A 22621-nucleotide genomic window follows, 5' to 3' on the forward strand; every position below is an offset into this window, starting at 1 on the left:
TGATTTGGAACAATCCTCAGTTATTAGATTGCCACTTCTCTAGTTGAATGAACAGCAACCAGAAAAGATGTGCTCCATCCTGAGACAGTTTAAGATGAACCCCACCATTCCTCATTAATAATGGAAGAAATAATTTTCTTGTTTTGCTAAATGCAATCCCGAGGTTAACTTAATTGCTCCAAATTCAGAGTAAAGTTTCCTACTGGAACCATAACCCTCTTCCAATATGTGCATATATTATAAGGATCTTTCCTCACATAGTCATACACCACAGATGCAGGAAGGCAAAATACTACATACTGTAGATGCATCTGTAGACAGATGCAATATGCACAAATAGCAAAGGAAAATTCACTTTTCTCTATTACTGAAGGAGTAGAATGAAATATAGTTACTTTCCAATACATTTTATTTGTAACTCACATCACACACAGTTCAGTGCTGTGTGAACACGCTGCATAATAAACATCTGATATAATATGTATTAACAAGGGGCCATAATTAGTAGTTATATGACCCTTTATTCTGACTTTCAAAAACTTGTGGACTTAAAATCTCATTCAACATTGCACCATAATCATCATCTGTAAATGTTTGTCTCTCTCCAATAAGTCAACTTCATATAATGAAATGTATAACACAGCCCTAAGAATGAAACAACAACCTGAAGTATCAATATCAAGAAGAATGTTGGGAACAAAATTATGATTCTGACAGCAAAAATTCTAATTTCTGTGACTCTTGGGATCCATCAAGAGCCCCATTAGAGAGAAATGGAATGTAGGGGAAATAGAGGAGGATCTAGCAGATCTGCTCACTGCACCCCGGGGATGAAAAAGTTTCAATCCATGTTAACAGGGAAATGGGAATTTGCCCTGCTTTCAGGTGTCTGTGCTGGGTCAATTGCTGCACAATCATCTGAAAAAAGTCCTTCCTCTGCTCTGTTTCTCACAAAATATTCCCAGCAAAAAAATTACTAGAGAACAATTATTTTACCTCATTACAAAACATATTTTGTCACAAGTTTTGCCCCTCAATTTAGCAGGCTGAAAGTTCTTTATAATCATTAATTATTTTAGCTTCAGAACACCTTTATGAGGTAAGTATTACTTACTCACATTCTACAGGTGAGGGAACTGAATTACAGAAAGCTTTATTTGCCCAATATCATACTATAAGTCAGTGGTAGCGTGAGAAAGAGAACCAGGCCTGTTCATTAACCAAAATCTATCCTTCTTCATAGAAGTGACTCAAGTAGCTTGTCCACATCAGAAAATAGATGATGCCTTAGACCTCAACCATGGTATTGAGTAGGTCTGTTTCTTTTCTGGTGACATCATTCTACCCTGCCACATTCTGATCCATCCTGGCTTCAACCTTCCAAGACCCAGTTTTGCTGAAAAAGAACCAAAGTTTCGTACACAATGCATAATAAAGGTCAAAGATTTATGTGAAAGCTTTTACATTAAATAAGGATGGTCTCCTGTAACTTCAGTGCATTCGCTGATATTTTCCAGCCTTCTATCATCTCTTTCACATGAGAAAGTGAATGTACAAAGCCAGCTCCCCTCTGGCTGAAGCTGCCTTCCCCAGGAAGTTATTGATAACAAGGATCCCGCTGTCCATTGTAGTGTCTCCCCAGCTCACAACACACACAAATTTAATTTTAGGTTGGGAGAATGAAACAGCTGAACAAACAAGCAGGACTCTTGAGGGGAAAGATTGGAGCTTGTGAAATTTACAGTGAGTTTTACTTAAAGTGGGAGTCATTTCTTGGTTTTTGTTACTGCATTGCACAAATGGCTTTGTTTGGGACCTCCTATTACATTTTTATTGGAGTGTTCTGGAAACAGTTATGATGGCCACAAAACAGAGAGGTTCTTAAGAAGGCCTGAATAACCATCAGGAGTAGGAAGTTATGGATAAGTTTATCTCAAGCTTGGAAACTAGTGTGATTATAGAGGGAGCAATGCCGTATTCTATGCTTTCCCTAAAATAGGTAATTTCCAAAGATAGGCAGGTTCCAGGGTTAGACAGTGGGGTACAGTGGTGTCCTGGAAAAGTCAACAGATTCTACAAAAGCCACTGTTTGCAGAACAGAGACTACTCCATCTCCATGCCCACCTCCAAATATAGTACACCTGCTCAAAGACTATATTTTTCAAATGCTTTCATCAAGGCCTTTCTGGCAGGTGTAATAATGAACAAAGGGAGACCAAGAGGGGTATAAGTTGACTTGACTCCAGGGAGAAAGAGATGACACCAGACAGTTGTCACTAGGGAAGTGACAGCTGACACTGTGAATGGGGCCTTTACTGATTGATTTCCCCCCCAGTATAGGGGAACATTTCTTGCATCTTTGGGAAGGTTTAAGTCCTTGACATTAGTAAAGTAATTATCCACAGGAAAGTCTGACCATGCTGGATCAGAGTAGAAAATTCTTTGCAAGTAAATGATGTGTTTGAGGACAGGTCTACGCTACAGAGCTATATTGGTATAACTACATCACACCGGGTGTGAAGAATCCATACCCCATAGCAACATAGTTATACCAACCTAGCCCTCCTCCCACCCCACTACATGCTAAATCAATGGGAGAAGCTCTCCTGTCAGTGTAGGATTGTCTTCACTTAAGCACTACAGAGGTGCAGCTGCATTGTTTTAAATGTAGACCTGCCCTCACACTCCAATAACAAAGAGTAAGATGACTCAGCCCAGTTCAGGAACATCAATGGCTAAATCTGAAATATTTGCAAGGAAATATATGGTCTCAGTAGGACCTGCCAGGGCAGAGATGAGTATACTTTTCTTTTCTAAATGAAGTCAAAAAGACACATACAAATTCAGTTGTATTTGTGTTTTCAAAATCAATTCAAACCGTTACAAATTTTTTGGGTGTTCTATACAAAATCTGAATTTTAGAATCCTATCTAAATATAGCTTAAAGTTACAGTTGTTCCTTTCTGGGCTTTTCTTGGAAATATGTAAACTTATTTATAATATTTAATATTTTGCAAGTGCATTTTTAAACCAATTGTATCAATTGCGATAGCCCCACTTGCTACAGTTCTGGTTTTTGTTATGCCTTCTCTCTCTTCCAGACCTCACTCTAATTTTTCCATTTTCTCTTGTATAACAGATCTCCCTCTCCCCCACACCCTGCTAGAATGGTTTTCTCCACTTCCTCCCTTAATATTCTGCCTCCTCCCCACAAAAATCTCTTTGAGCCTACTTCTCTTCTAGTTTACCTCATTCCTACTCACCCCCATTCAGAGTTTGGAAATCTACCCATACACTTACAAGTCAAAGAACAAGCCATACTAGCAACAGACTGACACGAATGATGGGTGGAGTTCCACTATTTAAGGGCAGTCCCAATCCAAGCTGGAGAGAAAGGGGAGGTGGCAAGGATACCTACCAAGGTGCTATTCCTGGACCTCCATCCTCACTTGAGAGGATCCATTTTTTATATCAGCCTGCAGATAGCAGGTCTCTCTCCCTCAACCTCCTTTGGAAGCTAGAGCGAAGAAAGGAGCATTCTCTGTTCTCACCAGAGCTTCCTGGCTGCTAAGGGTGATGGTGACAGTAAGAGTTTATATTTAGATTTAGATTTATATTGCAGGTGAGCAAGCAAAGAATCCCATATCCTCTTTACAGACATAACCTGAAATAGGGAACCTGATGCCTAAGCACCCCTTCACAGCGAAGGGTCACTCTGCAGCACCCTGCCTCTGACTTCCTCTTCTTCACTGGGCACCAAAGTTCCACCTAATTTTTCCCTTTTACCAGGGCCAAAGTACCTCAGCTTTCCACCACAGGTGACATGGCAGGGCTCCTCCACAGCTTAACGAGGACTCTCTGATACACCCAGTCTCTTTTAAGTAAATTTATTTATCCAAAACATAAGCATGTAACAGACCACCCCCCCCACACACACACACAAAAATTTCCCAAACCCCCAGTTCCTCAGCTCTCCCTTTGTCGTAGGATTTCATGGCCTATCCTGCCACCTGCAGCACCCCAGTCCTTGCCAGCTCCCTTCTCATATCCAGCTCTGCTCTCAGCCAATTCTGTTTCCCTTCTGGAACACCAGCCCGCAGGGCGACCTCCATAGGCACCTGACCCCTTGTTCCAGGAAGCTACCACAGGACTCAGGCCTACTCCTCTGTGGTTCCTCTCCCCAGGCTCAGTCTGCTACAATCACTCCTCCTCATCCCACCCTCTTACAGGCCTTTTTCACTCCAGGTACAGCCCTCTCCACCTTTAATTGCTTCAGCTGGGCCTAATAAATACTGACAACAGGGAGCTGGGCCTGGTCTACTCACATGATCCAGCTACCCTGTGACCTATTACTCATGAAGAAGTTGACTTAATACAGACCAATGAAAAATAGTCAGAACTGAGCGACAAACTGTGTAAAGAAAAACTGCCAGCACAGCTAGCTCCCAGGAACAGCAGTGCTGCCTGCTAGTAAATGCAACCAGTAAAATCATTCAAGAAGGAAGGGAAAAGGCCAAGCTCAAAATTCTACCATATTACTAACTCATTCTTGTTCATGTTCCTCTCAAAGGATTATATATTGCCCTCTGGCTGATAAGTGAAATCACAGAAATAGGCTTAAGAGATGAATGAATCCAGCTGGATCCTAGAACTCCAAGGAAGAATGCTCAAATGCCAGAAACACGGCAGCAATCGCCTGGGGAATTATCAATCATTTTTGCCCAGGACACAGGATGATCCCCAGGCACTCCTTTCTCCTGCACTGTCCTAAATCACCAGGGTTTACAAACGGCCTACGTCAGATAGGGAGACTAAACAGTAAATCTAGCTGACTGTGGCATAGGAGATTTTTACCTGCCTCCCTGTTTTTGCAACTAAAGGTTTCATTTTCAGAGGTGATGAGAACTCAGTTCCCTCTGAATTTTCTTTGAAATTGCAGGTGCTTAGCACCTCTAAGTTTCTGCCTCTGCAACTCAGAATTGGAACAGCTCCAAATGGTGAGCTATTTGGTGATGGTACTGGACTGCTTTCAGTCAGGCAACCTTCTTCAGTGTAGCTCTAGTTTTTCTGGTCTACTGAATCTAGTATCTAGGAAGAAGGTACAAGTGTATAATTTCTGCAGTTGAGTGCCACCCAGTTTTGCAGACAGAGATTCTGGATGAGGTTTGCTGATCACATGCAACAGTCCTTTGTCCCTTTTGATTTGTGGAAACCAGTGGGGAGTGCTTAGACACTATGGCAAGGATCAATAATGCAGGAAAAGTGTTTCTAGGCCCTAGAAGCAATACTATACCACTTCTCCGGTGGTCCCATAAACTTGGGCAAAAATAAAGTTTGATTTTAAAATGATGTTTTAGCTCCTAACATTTTGAAGATGTTGAGGTAAGGGAATCGTTTTATTTTCAGTGTAATATTTAGTCACTTATTGTTTTAATTACACATCTACATCTGGATTGGATGGGGTAGTAACATTGTATCTGTATAATAGTAATATGTATCCAGTCATCACTTCACCTATACCTGAAATTAAGAACATATCATCCCTTTCTAAGAAATCTTCACCAGCTTCCTGTTTTGTTTTATGACTGTAGCAACCATTATTCCAACTGATGGAGGAGTAGGCTGAACAGCAGGACCAATCACTGTGGAGAGATATAAAATGGGGAACTGAAAAGTTAATATTTGAGAAATGGAGATAATAGGAAGGAATAAGAGTATTCGAGATCAAATCTGTGGAAAATATTTAAAGCTAGAAGGGAGATTTGGAACCCGATTCTCGAATAGGCAAGTATTGGTGATTCTTTGGGGAATAAAAGAAAGCAGCAGCAATACTAAAAGTTACATTTCTGCTTGGATATGAAAGTGTTATTTTGCAATAATAGGGCAGACGCTTTCCTGCTACAGCTATGCAATCCTGAAGGAAACTAGACAGTATAATTCATGGATATTTAGAAATACTGTTATGAAATACAAAAATGAATGTTATAAGGGGAAAAAATACAAAAGTAGGCTACAGAAGTTAAATAAAGCATTTTACCAATATACATAGCTCCATGGATTTACATGCATGCAATCAGATTAAACACTGTTTCTATGAAAGGATGCATCTAAATTTTTGCTGTATACATCCCCATAGTTAGGTTATACATTACAATTCATTACAGTGTGAGTGTAAAAGTATCAGGTGTGCAAGAAACTCAGAGAATGACATTTCAGTGCTTCAGGACACAGATTCTTAAACTGTGGTCCATGACAAAATAAGCCACTGTGCAATCTTTTCTCTCTGATGTAGACCTTGCCACTATTATCAGGCTCAAAATACATTGCCACAATGTACTGTACAGATGGATACAATTCAGGATGATTCAGAAGCTGAATAAGCAGACTGCAGAGTTCTGCACTAAGTGATGTTACACATTGGCAGTACTTCAGACCTGTGTCCTGGGGGATGCCATGGCTTCTAACAAGCTTCTGCGTGGAATTCAAAGTGTTGATTTTAACTTATCAAGCTCTCATTGGTTTAGGACCTAATTGCTCTCTCCCTGTGACAGGAGGTTGCAGCTGAGATTAGCAGGGGCACTGGAGCACCTTCAATACAAATGACAGAAAGCTGCTGGCAGGGCCTTCTCTAGGGGATGGGTCTTCTGTTTTGAAACTCACTTCCCCCATCCACTCAAGCTGTCAGAGCCAAGATTTTTTTAGCCTTCCCGGCAGGCTGCAAATGGCATCTTTTTTTCTCTCCTTCTTCTCCTCCTCTTGTGAAAGGCTGATGAGAAGAGAGTGGGCCAAGATTAACATATTTATGGGAAGTCCTTTGCTTATTAATTTTAGTGTATGGGATAGGTGCCCAGAACACAAGATGAGCACCTGTAAGTTTTAGAAATTTGAGACATATATTAATCTCCTGAGCTGCATGTGACGACCATGACCGGACTCACAGTACAGTTCACTGGAGATCAAAACAAATGGATCCATCATCGAGAGATTGCAAAAGGGTAGAGTAGGACAGAAATAGCTCCTCCCCCTTTTCTCATCAGGTTGGACAAAAAAAATCAATGATTTAAAAAAAAAAATCAGATTTTTTAAATATAAACATTTTTCTTTTAAAAAATAAATTCATTTAAAATTTAATTTGAAATTATGATATTTGTTAAAGGCCTAAATTTACTATAATCTATTAAAATCATTTAAATAATTTTTTTTTTAATTAAGCAGTATTTGTTTGCACTGACTAATGACCTGAAACTAGCGTCTGTTGCAGTTCTAACAGCTTTTGGCAGCCTTTTTCAGATAGAGAGAGAATATTTTATTCATTTAAGTTTATTCAACTACTTCAAAAGCAATGACTATAGTTTATTCAAAGTTAAGAAGCTGACTGGGATTTGAAAAAAGGAGGAAAGCTTGTTTTCCTCTGCCAATCTAAGAATGAAAACTAGGTGTGATGATGAGATCTAATTCTAAACTCCTGAAGGACATGGTGACCAGAAACAATTAGTTCAATTCATTAACAACGGATATTTCCTTTGTGTAATAAATTACTTGGTTTTAAATGCAAAACATATTTTGATAAATTTTCTAATGTATCTAGCAGATCTATAGTAGCCTTATTTAACTCATTAAATCATAATTTTAAAATGCTTTCAGGTGCATTTTTAATTGAATTAATTTCTATCCAAACTGACCTTGAAACAAGTCACAAGTAAAAAAATTAATCAATCATCTAGTAAATAAGAAAATGTATTTGCTTAAATAAATCCCCCTAGTTAGCAAAAAAAATACCAAATTCAGTGTTAAAGGCTATATACATAGTTGCAAACTGATGACATGTTTTAATGGATTACCAAACAAAGAGAATCAAGCTCTCTTTAATAACTAAAAAAAAACTAAAAAGCACAAATGAAAAACAGGATTATCATCGATTATTTAAATCCTAAGACTGCTTGCTTATTTAAAATCAATCCACCAAGTCTCTCACCCTAAGGAAGTATTGTTCTAAATAGTTCTTCCCAATCAGCAATTCTTTAAGTTAAAAAAATGACCATCTAGGAGTGACAAAGAGGTAATTTTATTGAAAACTTTAGTTAATAGAAAGATTCTCCTATATTTGGTTTTGGAGAAGGACTCACAGATAGATGCTCCTTAGTGAGATTATGTGCATTTCCCACATACCGTTCTGAAGTCCTCTTCAAACTTGTAAGCCCCGCCTCCCGTGGCACAAAGAGTAGTGTGCAGGCTAGAGAAGTTCTTTTCACTACCCATCTGTATGAACCTATGCATGGCACAAGTTGGAAAGCGGATGAAGTGCAAATTCCCTTTGCGTCCACACATGGTCAAGTTTTTCAGTTCAAGATGGACATCGCGAATGCCAGTTTTACCATAGGCTGTATTGGAAGTCAAGTATTTCCTAATGCTTTTCAGGTTTTCTACTTCCTCCTGTTCCTCTTCAGCCGTAATGTCTTTTGGTTCAAAGTAGACCAGTTTAACCAATGTTCCACCAATATCCATTCCGAACCATGGAAATGCTAGGAAAGGGGGGGGAAAAAAAGAAAGAGGTGCTATAAATATCTTAGTTTATCATATTACTTAGAGTATCTACAGAACTGAAATTCAAGTTAGCAAAGTTTACAAGATCAGAGCCTGATTCTAAAGGACTGCTGGACACTTGCACCTATTGGACATGATCAGAGCTCATTCATGAAACTTCAGAGTTAAAACAAAATTTCAGAGAAACTGAAAAACGAATCTCTAGGCACTTCCCAAAACATATTTTTCTTCAGAGAAATATAATCAGATGTTATGAATATATTACTGAAATCATCTATCTTACTTGGCATTAGAGATCACCACATCTTCAAATAGGATGCTTACTGAATTTCCTCTACTTTGAATCCTAGCATTGTGAATTAAAATGGATTGGGGGAGAAATTAAAAAGGAACAGGAGAGTGAAGTTGAGAGTCACTCCAGCAGTGCATAACAGCTATATTCCCTTTCCTCTCCCCTTTGTCCTACTCTGCTCTTCATTTGGGAAACAAGCTCTCCAGAAATAGTGTCTGCCTTCCCATCTTTGACATCGACAAAAGTGCAGAAGCTAAGATTCCTAGACAGGCCAGCTGCTCTAAATTTTCTAAGTAGCCATATTGGCATGGCACATTTTCTTCTTGACAAAAGAAAGGAAGAAAACACCAGCACTGTAGTTTTAACTCCAAGATCTCGAGACATCATTAGAAGAATTAGTGAAACTTTATTTTAGTGCTTAAAAACTCATGAGCCCATCCCTCAAACCAAACCCGTTTCTGGACATAGATTCTGTGTACTATTTGTTCCTCATGATCTGTATGCACTGAAAATACTACTATTCAGACTGCAGCACACCTTTCCGTCACCTCCACCATGGGCCAAGTGTAACAAAGGTTTCGCTTTATCAACAGTAGAAAAACATTAAGCGTTAGAACAGCAGGCAGCCAATTTGGTAGAGCAGCCTATTTGTGGATGAGAAAGTACTCCCACCTGTAAGTAGGGCCCTACCAAATCCATGGCCATGAAAAACACGTCACGGACCGCGAAATTGGGTCTCCCCCTGTGAAATCTGGTCTTGTGTGTGCTTTTACCCTATACTATAGGGCAGTGGTTCCTGAACTGCGATTCATGAAATGTTACAGGGAGTTCTCAGGAAAACGTTCCCTAATGGTGGATAAAGGCATCCCTAGGGATCCCAGGCAGCACGGGGCCAGCAGCCTGGAGCCCCTTGACTTCCAAGAGCTAAGCAGATCAAAGTAAGCATATCTACTACACTGAGGAGATTTAAACTTCAACACTCTTATAAGAAATGGAAAGGGAGGTGGATATTTTCTGCAGCTTTAAAATTAAATAGGCAGCTAGTATTGTTTTTAAAATGATAATGAAGAACAAGTTTAAGCTTTGTTGTAATGTGTGTGGTTTTCCTGGACTAATCAAGACCTGAATGCTTGTGTAGGAGGAACTCTGAATTGCCTTCTTAAATACTTTCATGCTGTTTCACATCTGATACTCCCTGATGAAAAACAGGAGCCTTGTTTTATAACAGGCTTATTCGAAGTGATCCAAGGTACGAAAGTGAGATCCTGGAAGAGTGTTGCTGTTTTCATAATGTAATAATAATACAGCAATGATAAATAATAATAAATAGTGTGTAATAAGCATGTCATAAAAACAACTTTTATATTTCCAAGATCACTGCTTTTATAATTTATACTCCAGGTAAAGGAGAAAATCCCTGGAAATAGTCATTTTTAGGAGGGAGTTCGCGAGACTTGACATTTTAGTGAAAGAGGTTCACAGGTTGTTGAAGTTTGGGAACCACTGCTATAGGGATTTCATGGCGGGTGACCAGCATTTCTCAAATTGGGGATTCTATTCCCAAAGGGAGTTGCGGGGGGGGGGGGGGTCACAAGGTTATTTTAGGGAGGTTGCAGTATTGCCACTCTTACTCCTGTGCTGCCTTCAGAGCTGGGTGTCCGGAGAATGGTGGCTGTTGGCCAGGCGCCCAGCTCTGAAGGCAGCAGCGCAGAAGTACGGGTGGCAATACCATACCATGCCAGCCTTCTGCCCCGCTGCTGATGGCACCTCTGTCTTCAGAACTGGGATCCCGGCCAGCAGCTGCCACTCTCCAGCTGCCCAACTCTGAAGGCAGTGCCGCTGCCAGCAGCAGTTCAGAAGTAAGGGTAGCAGTACCACAACATCCCCTACAATAAGCTTGCGACGTTCCCTCCCCCACCACCAACTCCTTTTTGGGTCAGGATCCCCACAGTTACAAAACTGTGAAATTTCAGATTTAAATAGCTGCAATCATGAAATTTACGATTTTTAAAATCTTATGACCGTGAAATTGATCAAAATGGACTGTGAATTTGGTAGGACCCTAACTGTGAGGTAAGAAAATAACTTGATTAAGGTGAAACAGACACCACTTGGAACTAAAATTTTGGATGTGATCTTAAAGCCACCTTTTTCTTGAAGAACTGAGCATATGGAGGATCTGCCATTAAGGCTTATATCTCACTGACTCTTCTTGCAGATGTTATAGCCACAAGAATGGCGCTTCTCTCCCAGCAGACAGCCTATGAGCATGTTGCTATTGGGTCAAAAAGCAGACGCCAGCACCATACTAAGGCCTCACAAGAGGACCATTTCCTTCACTGGAGGAGAAAGGTGAATAATACCTTTGAAAATCATTATAGGGAGTTTTAGAATACAGACTTTCTTTGGACAGGATGATGTAAAGTTGAGATCGCAGCCAAATGAACCTTCAGGGACCTAAGAGCAAAGACCAAAGATTTCAAATGCAACAAATAGTTCAAAACATCCTGAATCCAAGTTGACGTGGGCTGAATTTGCTCAAATGTTGCCCAAATCAAAAATCATTTTCATGTAGACAGATAGATGGGTCTTGTAGCTGGTTTTCTACAACTAAGCAGAATTTCCTGAAGCACTTCCAAGCATTCCTGCTCCTCCTTGAATATAGGGAAAGATATGAGGGAAGGCAAACATCACGCTCTCTTCCCAATTCAGATGGAACACGTCGGAAAGGGACTCCAGGCTGATTTCTACTCAGTAACAGAACTGATAACACTTTCTGTTGACTTTTGTCACAAATAAGTCAATCAAAGAAGGGATGCCACCCCATTCTCAGAAAATGGACCTCAACACACTATGTTAAAGTGCCAAATTTTCATTGCTTTATGACCAAGCTGGCTGTACTGGGCTCCTCCCTGTTGTTCACATAACACATTGCTGTAGTGCTATCCTGGAGTACATGCACTGCTGCTCCTTATATATGGTCCCGGAAGGTGTTGTATATTGCCTGAAGTTCCAGCACACTGACATGACCAGTTGCTTCCTGTTCCACCCACAAGCCCTGAATCAATAATTAACATTGATGCTTCCCCCCCAACGTATTGAGTAGGTATCAGTAACTAATGTTCTTATTGGTGGAGGACAGACAAAGGGACCCACCCCCCAACATTCCTTACAATGCTCCATCCACCATTGCACAGAGTCCAGTATTTCTGAGGGCACTCACATAAGACTGTCCAATGATTGGCAACTTGGATGACAGACTATCCTCAGCCATTGCTGATGGGCATGAAGATGCAACCTCGCACGCTATACTATGTAAATGCATACAGCCATATGGCCTAGTAACCATATGCCTTCACAGGCTGTTGTGGAAGGATGTGATCGGAGGTCCAGACATAGGTACTGGACTGCCTGGAATAGTTCACATGGGAGAAAGGCCCTTGAATTTGTAGAGCCCCAATGAACTTGAATTTTTGGGTTGGGTTTAGAGTAGGGCTGTTGATTAATCACAGTTAACTCACATGATTAACCTGAAAAAATTAATCACAATTAATTGCACTGTTAACCAAAAGAATACCAATTGAAATTAAATATATTTGTATGTTTTCTACATTTTCAAATATATTGATGTAAATTACAACACAGAATACAAAGTGTACAGTGCTCACTTTATATTATTTTATTACAAATATTTGCACTATAAAAATGATAAATAGTATTTTTCAGTTCACCTGGTAGAAGTATTGAAGTGCATTCTCTATCATAAAAGTGAAACTTACAAACGTAGATTTTTTTTGTTACATAAAACTGTACTCAAAAACAAAACAATTTTTGTAATTGCACGATTAATTTAAAAAAAAAAAAAAAAACACACACCACGCAACAGCCCTAAGTTAGAGTCGATTTTTCTTTGTGCAGGATCATCCCTAGTCCACTGTGAATTGGACATGACTAAGGATTCACTTCCTGGATCTGCTTCTTACTAACTGTGATAAAGTTCCTCCTCTACCTTGGTGGGTCCTGCACTTATTAGTGGATTCTGCTAGCCTCAGAGATCTTCCTGTGTTGGATCAGGAGTTGGGAGGTTTTGGGGGGAATCCGATCCCGCCGTCTACCTCAGGTTCCAGCCCAGGGACCTGTGGACTGTAGCTGTCTAGAGTGCCTTCTGGAACAGCTACAATTCCCTGGGCTTCTTCCCCAGGGCCTCCTCCCAACACTTTCTTTGTCCTCACTACAGGACCTTCCTCCTGATGTCTGTTAATGCTTGTACTCCTCAGTCCTCCAGCAGCACATCCTCTCACTCCCAGCTCCTTACGCACACACTACTAACTGGAGTGAGAGCCTTTTTATACCAGATGTCCTGATTAGCCTTAATTAATTCTAGTAACTTCCCAATTGGCTACAGGTGCCCTAATTAGCCTGTCTGTCTTAATTAGTTCTAGAAAGTTCCTGAGTGTTCAGGAATAGTCCCCATTACCTTACCCAGGGAAAAGGGACCTGCTTAACCTGGAGCTATGTATCTACCTTCCACCACTCTCTTGTAGCCATCTGGCCTGACCCTGTCACATAACCAATCATTAAGAATGCGAAGACATGAAGGCATGAATCTGCTGAAGAAGCTGTGACTCATAAGAAGGGTCCCTGAAAAAGGTAGGGGATGGAGGGGAAGACAAAAATTGAATGGAGTACCCCAATCCCAGACTGCTTAGAACCCATCCGTCAGTCATTATCGCTTCCCAAGCACTGCAGAAGTGAAAAAACCTGTCCCTAAACTGAGATGATGAAGTTAAGATGTTCACAACTGGTCTGCTGCTCTCAATATGCAAGGCAAATAGACTGCCTGACTGACGGTGGAGTGGGACAGAGTGGCTGGCTTAAACTAGACCCTAAAGATCTCCTCCTCTGAAACTTATTCCTCTTTCTGGAGTAGTCTTGTCTCAGTTGGTAAGATGTCTGCCTAAAATATGTTTGAGGGCAGTACTGCTGCTAACTGCCAAAATTATGCATCCTTGTTGCTGGAGTATAAATCCCCAAAGAGCACAGATTTGCTTGGGAGTCCTTAAAAGAATGTAAAGTCTCATCCATTTTGCCTGAGAATAGAAGTTGACCATTGAAATGTAGGTCTTCCCCACACTGTTGGCTAGCTGCTGCTACTCCTGAATTTTACAATGCTTATAGTGACCACCAAAGCCATAACTCTGGCAGCCATATCAGCTACGTGCAGGGCCGATTACAAATAAATCTTTGCAACCAAACTCCACAACAAATGCCTTGAACTCCTCTGTAGAGGATTTGGGTAACTTGTCCATAAACTTGGCTACAGAGTCCCAGGTCACATTATTTTATTTGGATAGCAATGCCTGCTGGTTTGCAATTTGCATTTGTAAGGCGGCAGTCCAATATGTTTTCCTGCCCATGAGATCCAACATCTTTGCCCTCAAGCATGGACTCATACCTCCCTTGATATGACCTCTCATTGGCTCCCTGAGATCAGAAACTGAAGAATGTCCACTAGCTTATGTGTTTTCTCCTGCACAAATTCAGCCTATACACCTAAGGCTGAAGCCAATTGTCTAAGGAGGCCCTGATGTGCCACATGTCCTCAGTTATTGGTGAGGAAGCTCACAGCATCAGCACTGGGGCCAATGAAGAAGTCAGCACTTTGAAGATTGGCAGGGGCAACACACTCACTTGATACCACTCATCACGCGCATGAGAGCTTTGAATCAAATAGTAAACAGAGAAACCAGTGACTAGGTTTTCATGCATGACTAGTGTTGTGCATGTGATGAGGTGTCCCAACAAGTCAGTTTCTGGAAATTCCACGGAATCATTAACAGGTAGAATGAAAAAAACTGTATTATTTGAGGTGAACAAATATTGTCATCAACAGGATCATCAACATCTGACAGGATTTATATAATACAGGAGGCAATAATTATGTAGCCTACCCACTTTTAAAAAAAGCCTAAATGGGACTATGTCTCTCTTTTATTAGGTCATTGGTTTTATTTCTCTCCATGTACCTCACTCCTCTTTTCCCTCTGCTATGGGCCAGGCTAACACCTGTAGACAAAAACAAACAAATGTTTGTTCTTGAACATGAGCAGTTTCCCTGCAACTCTGGGGCAGAGTAAAAACTTAAGTGTGATTTTAAAAAAAACAACCCATAGCCACTAATATTTCAATAGTGCAGAAGCACAGCTTTACTGTTTCCTTTGCAGAGTCTAGCACTGGTTGTCTGGTGGAGAAATAGAAGCACAGTGACTGTATAACAGACTACAATAGGGAACACACCAAATTCCAGAGTCTGAAAACTCCCACAAAAATCCATCAGCTGTGATACTAATGAGTAACAACATGCAGTGTAAAAAGGCAGCAAAGAATCATTATCAGCATCTCTGCATTCTGAATAAAGGATTTAGCAATTAACAAATTAACTTTTTTGGCAAAACTGTGCTCTTTTACTGGTATTGTTAATAACAAACAAAAAAATCTGATGTTTCTTCAAATTCTTACAGTAGCACTACATCCAGTGGTATCAATAGTAGGAGCACTAAGGCAGACAGACAGCTGGCCTTTTATCTACTGTGTCTTCTGTACATGCAGGTTTACACAACTTAATAGTTACAATGACTGCAGCTAATTTATAGTAATGTCCCCACTGATGCAACCACTAAGTTGAAGTATGAAGAAAAATACAAGTGTAGACACAACTTTTAATTTCAATATTTTGACACTTGTCCCTAAACTAAACACGAATAGATTAATTACTTAAAACTGTGTGTCACAGGCACTCCAGAATTTAAAAATTGAGTGACTGAGTTATCAAAAATTATTTACAAATAATGCTGACAAATCTATTTGCTGATAATAAGTACTGCTACAATATTTTGGATAGGTGTGATTTATTATACAAGAAATAAGGAAATCACTGAATTCTCTGTAAGAGCATTATACTCTTTAAACTATCAAAAATGGGATTATCCTCAGCTAAACAAAACTGCATGATGAGAATAGTTAAACTGCTAATTGAGTCTGCTGAGCAAAGGGAAATCCATTCCTAAAGAATCTCATCACCAAATATACATTCCTTGGGAAAAGAGCAAGAGGAGACAACTCTGCTACAGGTCTGCATTGTAGTAGGTTACAAAGGATACATTAATAAAGTGAAATGCAGTCCTAAAAAGCATAGAATTGACATAGAAAGCCCTACTATGAGTCATAAACACCTAAGAGAATGGAGTAAAAATATTAGAACAGAACAGCAATCTGGTGCAGAACTGGTGTGCCCACTTAGATAAATTGTTTTCCCCCCTGTGAACATTAACACAGTTTTTAAATGTATAACGGTAATGCTAGATACTGAGTCAAGAACTTATTTGATTGTTACCTGTATATAAAAATCCATCTAGTATTCTTTGACATTTCAAAGCAAAAGCATGCGACTAAGCAAACAGAAGGTATCTGATACACACCAGCAGCTGGGCTATCTGGGGGAAAGGTTCACTCATGGGTAATATAACCAGGAGTCCTTGTGGTACCTTAGAGACTAACAAATGTATTTGGGCAAGCTTATGCCCAAATAAATTTGTTGGTCTCTAAGGTGCCACAAGGACTCCTCGTTATATTTGCTGATACAGACTAACATGGCTACCAAGCTGAAATCTGTCAAGGTGGGTAATATAGTAACTCTTATTCAGTATCCATACATACTTGAGCCTATACAAACATTACTATGCAGAATTATGAAATCATAAAACCATGCAGTTAAATATAGAAATACATTCTTGCATTTTATTTAGCAGTTGTCAAGAGTACAAAATAGAACCTCAAAATATAACGTGTTCCTTAGGAATAGAAACTCAATCAGACTCACTAGATAGAGTACCTAGAACACAAAGGTACTTTTCACATTTTTCAAATTATTTCCAGCTAGAAGTGTTGCACTTTACTAAAAACTGAATAAAACAATGTTACATTTTTGATAAGCAAGTAGGAAGTGTGGGTTTTTTAAGTCTCAGTTTCAAGCTGTTCATTTCAGGAATCTGGACATACAACATTAATGAACATGCAACTTCATCACGAAGTTTAAAAATCCAAAACAAAATCCAGAGGCCAGATCATGGCTTATGAGGAAAAATCCATAGAAGGCCACAATTTAAGAAGAAAACTCCACAAGACTTGAAGCCCTTAGTGTCTGTCTCAACATGTTGTCTCATGGGAGGGACCTGAAAGCCCAAAAAAGAAGTGGGTGGTGCAGGCCTCCATCATCATGAATGTCCCAAGATTTGTAGGGAAACTCATGGACCTCTGTGTAATCAGTCATAGGTCATACCCTCTCCACAGAGTCTGACACAGTAGTATGCAGGGCCTCCTCCATGCACAAGCGGAGCAAGCACCTGCCTGCGGCAGCACATGCTAAGGGGCAGCATTCCGTCCATTCCTGGGGCAGCACAGTCCGGGGGCCACTTTTTTCTTTGCGCGTACTTTGGCAGTTCAGGCAGCGGCAGTACAAGAGGTGGATTTTTGGGGGGTTTTTTGCACACACTTCGGCAGTTCGGGCAGCAGTCCGAGCGGGTTTTTTGTTTTTTTTTTGCTTGGGGCGGCAACAACAGTAGAGCTGGCCCTGGTAGTATGGCTTCCTTAAGTGGCTCCTTTTACACTTGCATCCAGTTGGTATCTGGTTAAAAAACCCTCAAATATAGAAGGATGGCTCTGGAGTAGCATGTACTCAGAATTTTGGGCAGGGGACCACAAGGTTCCTACTGACTTTATAGAGTAGACAAACAGCTAAAACCTGGCACTTGGGAGAATTTATTCCACGTTGGTTCTGTCATAGCTCTCAGAGCCACTGTAACCTCTTAAATGGTCTCACAGCAACAATAGGACACAAAAGGGATTGTCTTTAAAACTGTGATTATCCAGTGAATGTTACATAATCTGGTTCCCAGTTGGCTTTTTGCATTGAGGATGCTTAGGCTGACTGACAGGCTGGAAAGCTACTGCTTTAATTGTGGGCTTGTACACACTACCAACTCATGTTAGTATAACTTCTGTCTCTCAGGGATGAAAATAACCCTGTAAATAACCTGGCAACGTAAGTTACACTGACTTAAGCACTGGTATGGACAGCGCTATGTCCCACCAACAGTTTCCACCTCTTGCGGAGATGGTTTCATTATGCCAATAGGAGAGAGCTCTCTCCCATTGGCAAAGAGCACTTCTAGTGTAGCTGTGTGAGATTTAACTACTGCTTACTACTAACTACTATTTCCTCGTCAGTTGGAGAAAATAAAGGTGGATGGCATCTTCCTCATTTCTGCCAGATGCTTCCTGTAAAATACCTGCCTTGGGTCTTACGAAGAATCTAGATGCAATAATAATTCTTATTTTACTGATTATTTCTTGAGCACTGCATAAATGCTTAAATTTAAAACAATTACTGAATCAAAGTGAAAGATTTGTTTTGCTTTGTGTCAAGTAAAGCCTACCTGCTTCTCTGTCACCAGGACTCCAACCTTACATCCTGTTTCTGCTGAGTGTGGATAGTGAGCATTTCAAATGCTGCTTAGTTCAGAGTGTCCCGGGCGCATTGAAGAACTACAATGAGTCCATCCTGCTACATAATCTTAGAATAAACAAAATGACATTAACATGTTAAGTGCTTATTGAGTGCCTGCTGCCTATTGGGGGGAAAACACATACAGATGTTTAGTATGATCGCCTATTCCCAAATAAACATACCTGTCCTCACATTTATGTATGTGTTACTCCAAACATACTGTAGACTGATTGCTTATCTTTTAAAATTACATTTTAGGTAGAGTCAGACTGGGTCATTTCTTGAGCAAGATACCTCCATGGAAAACATAGATGTTGCAAGAAGTGATGATGATTTAATAGGAGGTCCAGTCTTAGGATTTGTGATTGAGCAAGCTTCTGGAAGTGAGGAAGATCAAGCCAGGTCACGATTTCTCTAACTTTCCAGTCTTGTCACAGAGTATGTGCGATTCTACTTCTGCAGAAGGAGATATGGCATCTTTTCATCTCACAGGATGCAGAGCCCGAAAGCACCACCTGCTTTGTATTTGCTTACAGCCACACTTATTTGCTTGACACCACTCTTTCCTCTGAATATTGAAACAATACTTCAGCATGCTGTTAGGGGACACTGCTGCCAGAGGTGTTTTCTTCCAATGAGATGTAGAAAAGAGGTCCTGATCATTAGAAGATTCAATAGCATTTTGATGTAAGGGATGGAGCGCTAATGTCCTGAGTAACATCTAGTGAGTAATTCTGTCCTGCTTACTTTAAGTTCTCCCTGCAGTTTCAGTTGGAGACAAACAAACTTATATAGTATTGCTGGCAAAGAATATAGTTGCAACTTTCCACCCTACAGATGCCTGCATGTCACTGTGGGTGAATAAGCCCTGTGTTTTTCAGGCAGCAAAGCATTTGGGAGTAAAAGCACTTTAAAAATCTATGCTGTGCGCACGTGTACCTTGTATGTGAATGATTGAAACAATCTAACTACAAGTTGGCTCGAAAACAATATATGCTATATAATGCTACAGCTTGAAGCATTTAGAAATTACAGCTAGTGCATATTGCAGGTGCTCTCCTATTAAGTAATGCTGCTTGCCAGGAGCACACAGTCTCTGTGACAGGAGAGGAGATTCCAATTGATTTTCAGGTATTGTTTCTGATCAGTACCCTTAAAAGGTCTGTCTTGACTAGAAGTGGTTAAGTTTAGCAAATGCTGGTTAACCTTGACCTAATTTGACCTTTTTCCTAGTGTATGCAGGGTAATATCTTGAAGCATGATTTAGCTAGCTGAGGTGTACAAGAGGTGACCTATGTGGCTACACCACTATTTGATGGGAATTGACACACAAAGTTAGCTATGAAGACTATCCCTGATGATCATCATCTTGTCTCTCTGGGTGTCATAATTCCTTGCACTTCAAAGCACATCTGAACAGGCTCATCAAGTGGATGCTTTAACATAGTTGCAAAAACTTAACATGGTTATTCCATGTAAATGAAACCTTTCTGTAAAGAGCTGTGAGGCTGGGGCCTAAGCTAGCTAGGGGCTTGTCTACATCCGAAAGTTGCAGCGCTGGTGAGGGAGTTACAGCGCTGCAACTTAGGAGGTATACACATCTGCAGGGCACCACCAGCGCTGCAACTCCCTGTTTGCAGCGCTGGCCGTACTCCCGTTTTGTCTCGGGTGTAGAGGATCCAGCGCTGGTGATCCAGCGCTGGTAATCAAATATAGACACTTACCAGCGCTTTTCTTGACCTCCGTGGAATAAGCAGGTATCCCAGCATACCTGAGGAAGCCTCTGGTAATCAAGCTGGTCTCCTTCCCCGGTTTGCTCTCGCGTTCCCCGAACCCCGAGCAAGCAGGTCTCCTTCCCTGAGGTTTGCTGGGTGGTTCCGGGAACGCGAGAGCAAACCGGGAAAGGAGACCAGCTTCGCCGCGGTTTGCTCTCTCGTTCCCCGAACCCCGAGCAAGCAGGTCTCCTTCCCTGCGGTTTGCTGGGTGGTTCGGGGAACGCGAGAGCAAACCCGGGAAAGGAGACCAGCTTCGCCGCGGTTTGCTCTCGCGTTCCCGGAACCACCCTGCAAACCGCAGGGAAGGAGACCTGCTTGTTCGGGGAACGCGAGAGCAAACCGCGGCGAAGCTGGTCTCCTTTCCCGGGTTTGCTCTCGCGTTCCCGGAACCACCCAGCAAACCTCAGGGAAGGAGACCTGCTTGCTCGGGGTTCGGGGAACGAGAGAGCAAACCGCGGCGAAGCTGGTCTCCTTTCCCGGTTTGCTCTCGCGTTCCCGGAACCACCCAGCAAACCGCAGGGAAGGAGACCTGCTTGCTCGGGGTTCGGGGAACGCGAGAGCAAACCGGGAAAGGAGACCAGCTTCGCCGCGGTTTGCTCTCGCGTTCCCCGAACCTCCCTTGAAGCCACCCAACAGCGCTGCAGTGTGGCCACATCTAACACCACTTGCAGCGCTGGTTGCTGTAAGTGTGGCCACTCTGCAGCGCTGGCCCTATACAGCTGTACTAATACAGCTGTAACAACCAGCGCTGCAAAATTTTAGATGTAGACATGGCCTAGATATATGCACAAGTGATCCAAAAAAAAAAAAAAAAAAAAAAAGAGAAATTCATACAATAGGTCACCAACAGATCATTCAGTGAAAGTTAAAATAAAACTATCCTTTTGGAGTGGCTGGGAGGGGATCCCCAAACAATGAAAGAATCAATTCAAGAGCTTCAGAAAAGTAGATACCATATCTTCACTAGCAAACAGTTCTGGTTTCAAGTGAGAATGTTCCCCTCCCAAAATCCTGTATTTCCAGTCTTTATTCCTGTCTGTCATGTTCTGGCAGACATCATACCAACCAATACATAATAAATGTTTCACTTATGTGGATTTAGAATGCAATTATACCTTCAGTTTGACAATTTTTTCTTGTTGGTATACTAGGAAATACTTTGTACATTGTGAAAGAAAATTGGCAATAGTGATCAATACTAGAAGACTTAGTGCAGTTACCACATGCATTTTGCAATGTGCCCTTTAACACACATACATCTCCAAGCACCAACGTTAAACATCACACAAAACCAGAAAAACAAGATTGTTCATTGTTGTGCTCTACTCAGATCCTGTCAATCCTACACTATTTTCTATACCTTTGCTCTCTGGTGAACAATATGAAACATGTTAAAATAACAGCCAGAATATACTATTCTCCTGGAAGTGTAATACATAGCTGTAAATATACTTATGTACAAGACAGCTAAAAAAACCCCAAATTTATTAAAGATGTTATTAAAGAAACTCATCTACTCCCTTGAGCCTGAACTGAGTCTACTGGGTGTTTGTTTCACCATCAAATGGTATCTTCAGTAGGACACCGCAGAGCAATAATTTTATAATCTTTACTACTAGATTGTTTACCATGCTTCTAGTGTTTTCAGAAAAAGGTCTGAAGGAATGAAATGCCTTATTCCCTCTTATTTGAGAGATTATGTGACTCCATAGAAATCTTATCCTTTTGGTTTCTTCATAACACTCAGAATTATATTTTTAAAAACTTTGACACAATAGTGCAGACCGAGCTTAATAATATATAATCAAAACTACCAAGCAAGTATGCTAGTCAGTGGTTTTGTTTTATTGCACCTCAAATATGCATTCTAGGCTTAATTATTATTCTTGTAGTTTTTAAAGTAGATATCACAATCATTTTACAAACAAGAATTAGTCTGTCATCATTCAGCTCTTCCTTCTACCTAATGCAGAGTAGAATGTATACAGGTATTGCAGAGATTAAATGACTATTCAATGCAAACATACTGTTTATACTTAAACAAAAAACAAAACAAAACAAACAAAAAGATATTAAGTGGTGACACTTAGATATTAAAGTTAAAATAAACCATATATGTGAAAAAAGGTTCTTAATAAGTAGCCGTATGAAAGTTACAGCTCAACGCACAGGTTATTTTTAAAAATAAAACAGTTCTGTTCCTACAGTTAGTTTGAGAGGAAAGGGTTTTCTTGTTTTTAAACCTTTTCACTATAAGTTATCATCATTTGGCAAGTCAAGGAGGTGAACCACCACCACCAAGGATATAAACAAGAAGTTTTTGTTGCACCTTATTAACTACCAGTTTTTTTAACCTACCCCGCCAAAAAAAAACAAAACCAAAAAAAAACACCACTCCAGTCCAGTAAGTCTGTATTAAAATGAACAAGGTTATCTTTGAAAGTG

General features: G+C 40.6%; 1 protein-coding gene across 2 annotated transcripts in view; it reads right to left on the reverse strand.

The window, feature by feature from the left end:
- PANK1 (pantothenate kinase 1) overlaps positions 1 to 22621 on the reverse strand; it is a 36640-nt gene that overhangs the window by 12756 nt on the left and 1263 nt on the right. The window contains exon 2 of one of the 2 annotated variants that reach the window (XM_050959598.1): positions 8170 to 8522. In XM_050959598.1, coding sequence (XP_050815555.1) covers positions 8170 to 8522 — 353 coding nt within the window. Of the gene's footprint in view, positions 1 to 8126; positions 8523 to 22621 lie in introns of those variants that run through there. The other variant, XM_050959599.1, reaches the window with a different exon arrangement.

The sequence above is a fragment of the Gopherus flavomarginatus genome, chromosome 6 (assembly GCF_025201925.1).
Source record: "Gopherus flavomarginatus isolate rGopFla2 chromosome 6, rGopFla2.mat.asm, whole genome shotgun sequence".
NCBI lineage: Eukaryota > Metazoa > Chordata > Testudines > Testudinidae > Gopherus > Gopherus flavomarginatus.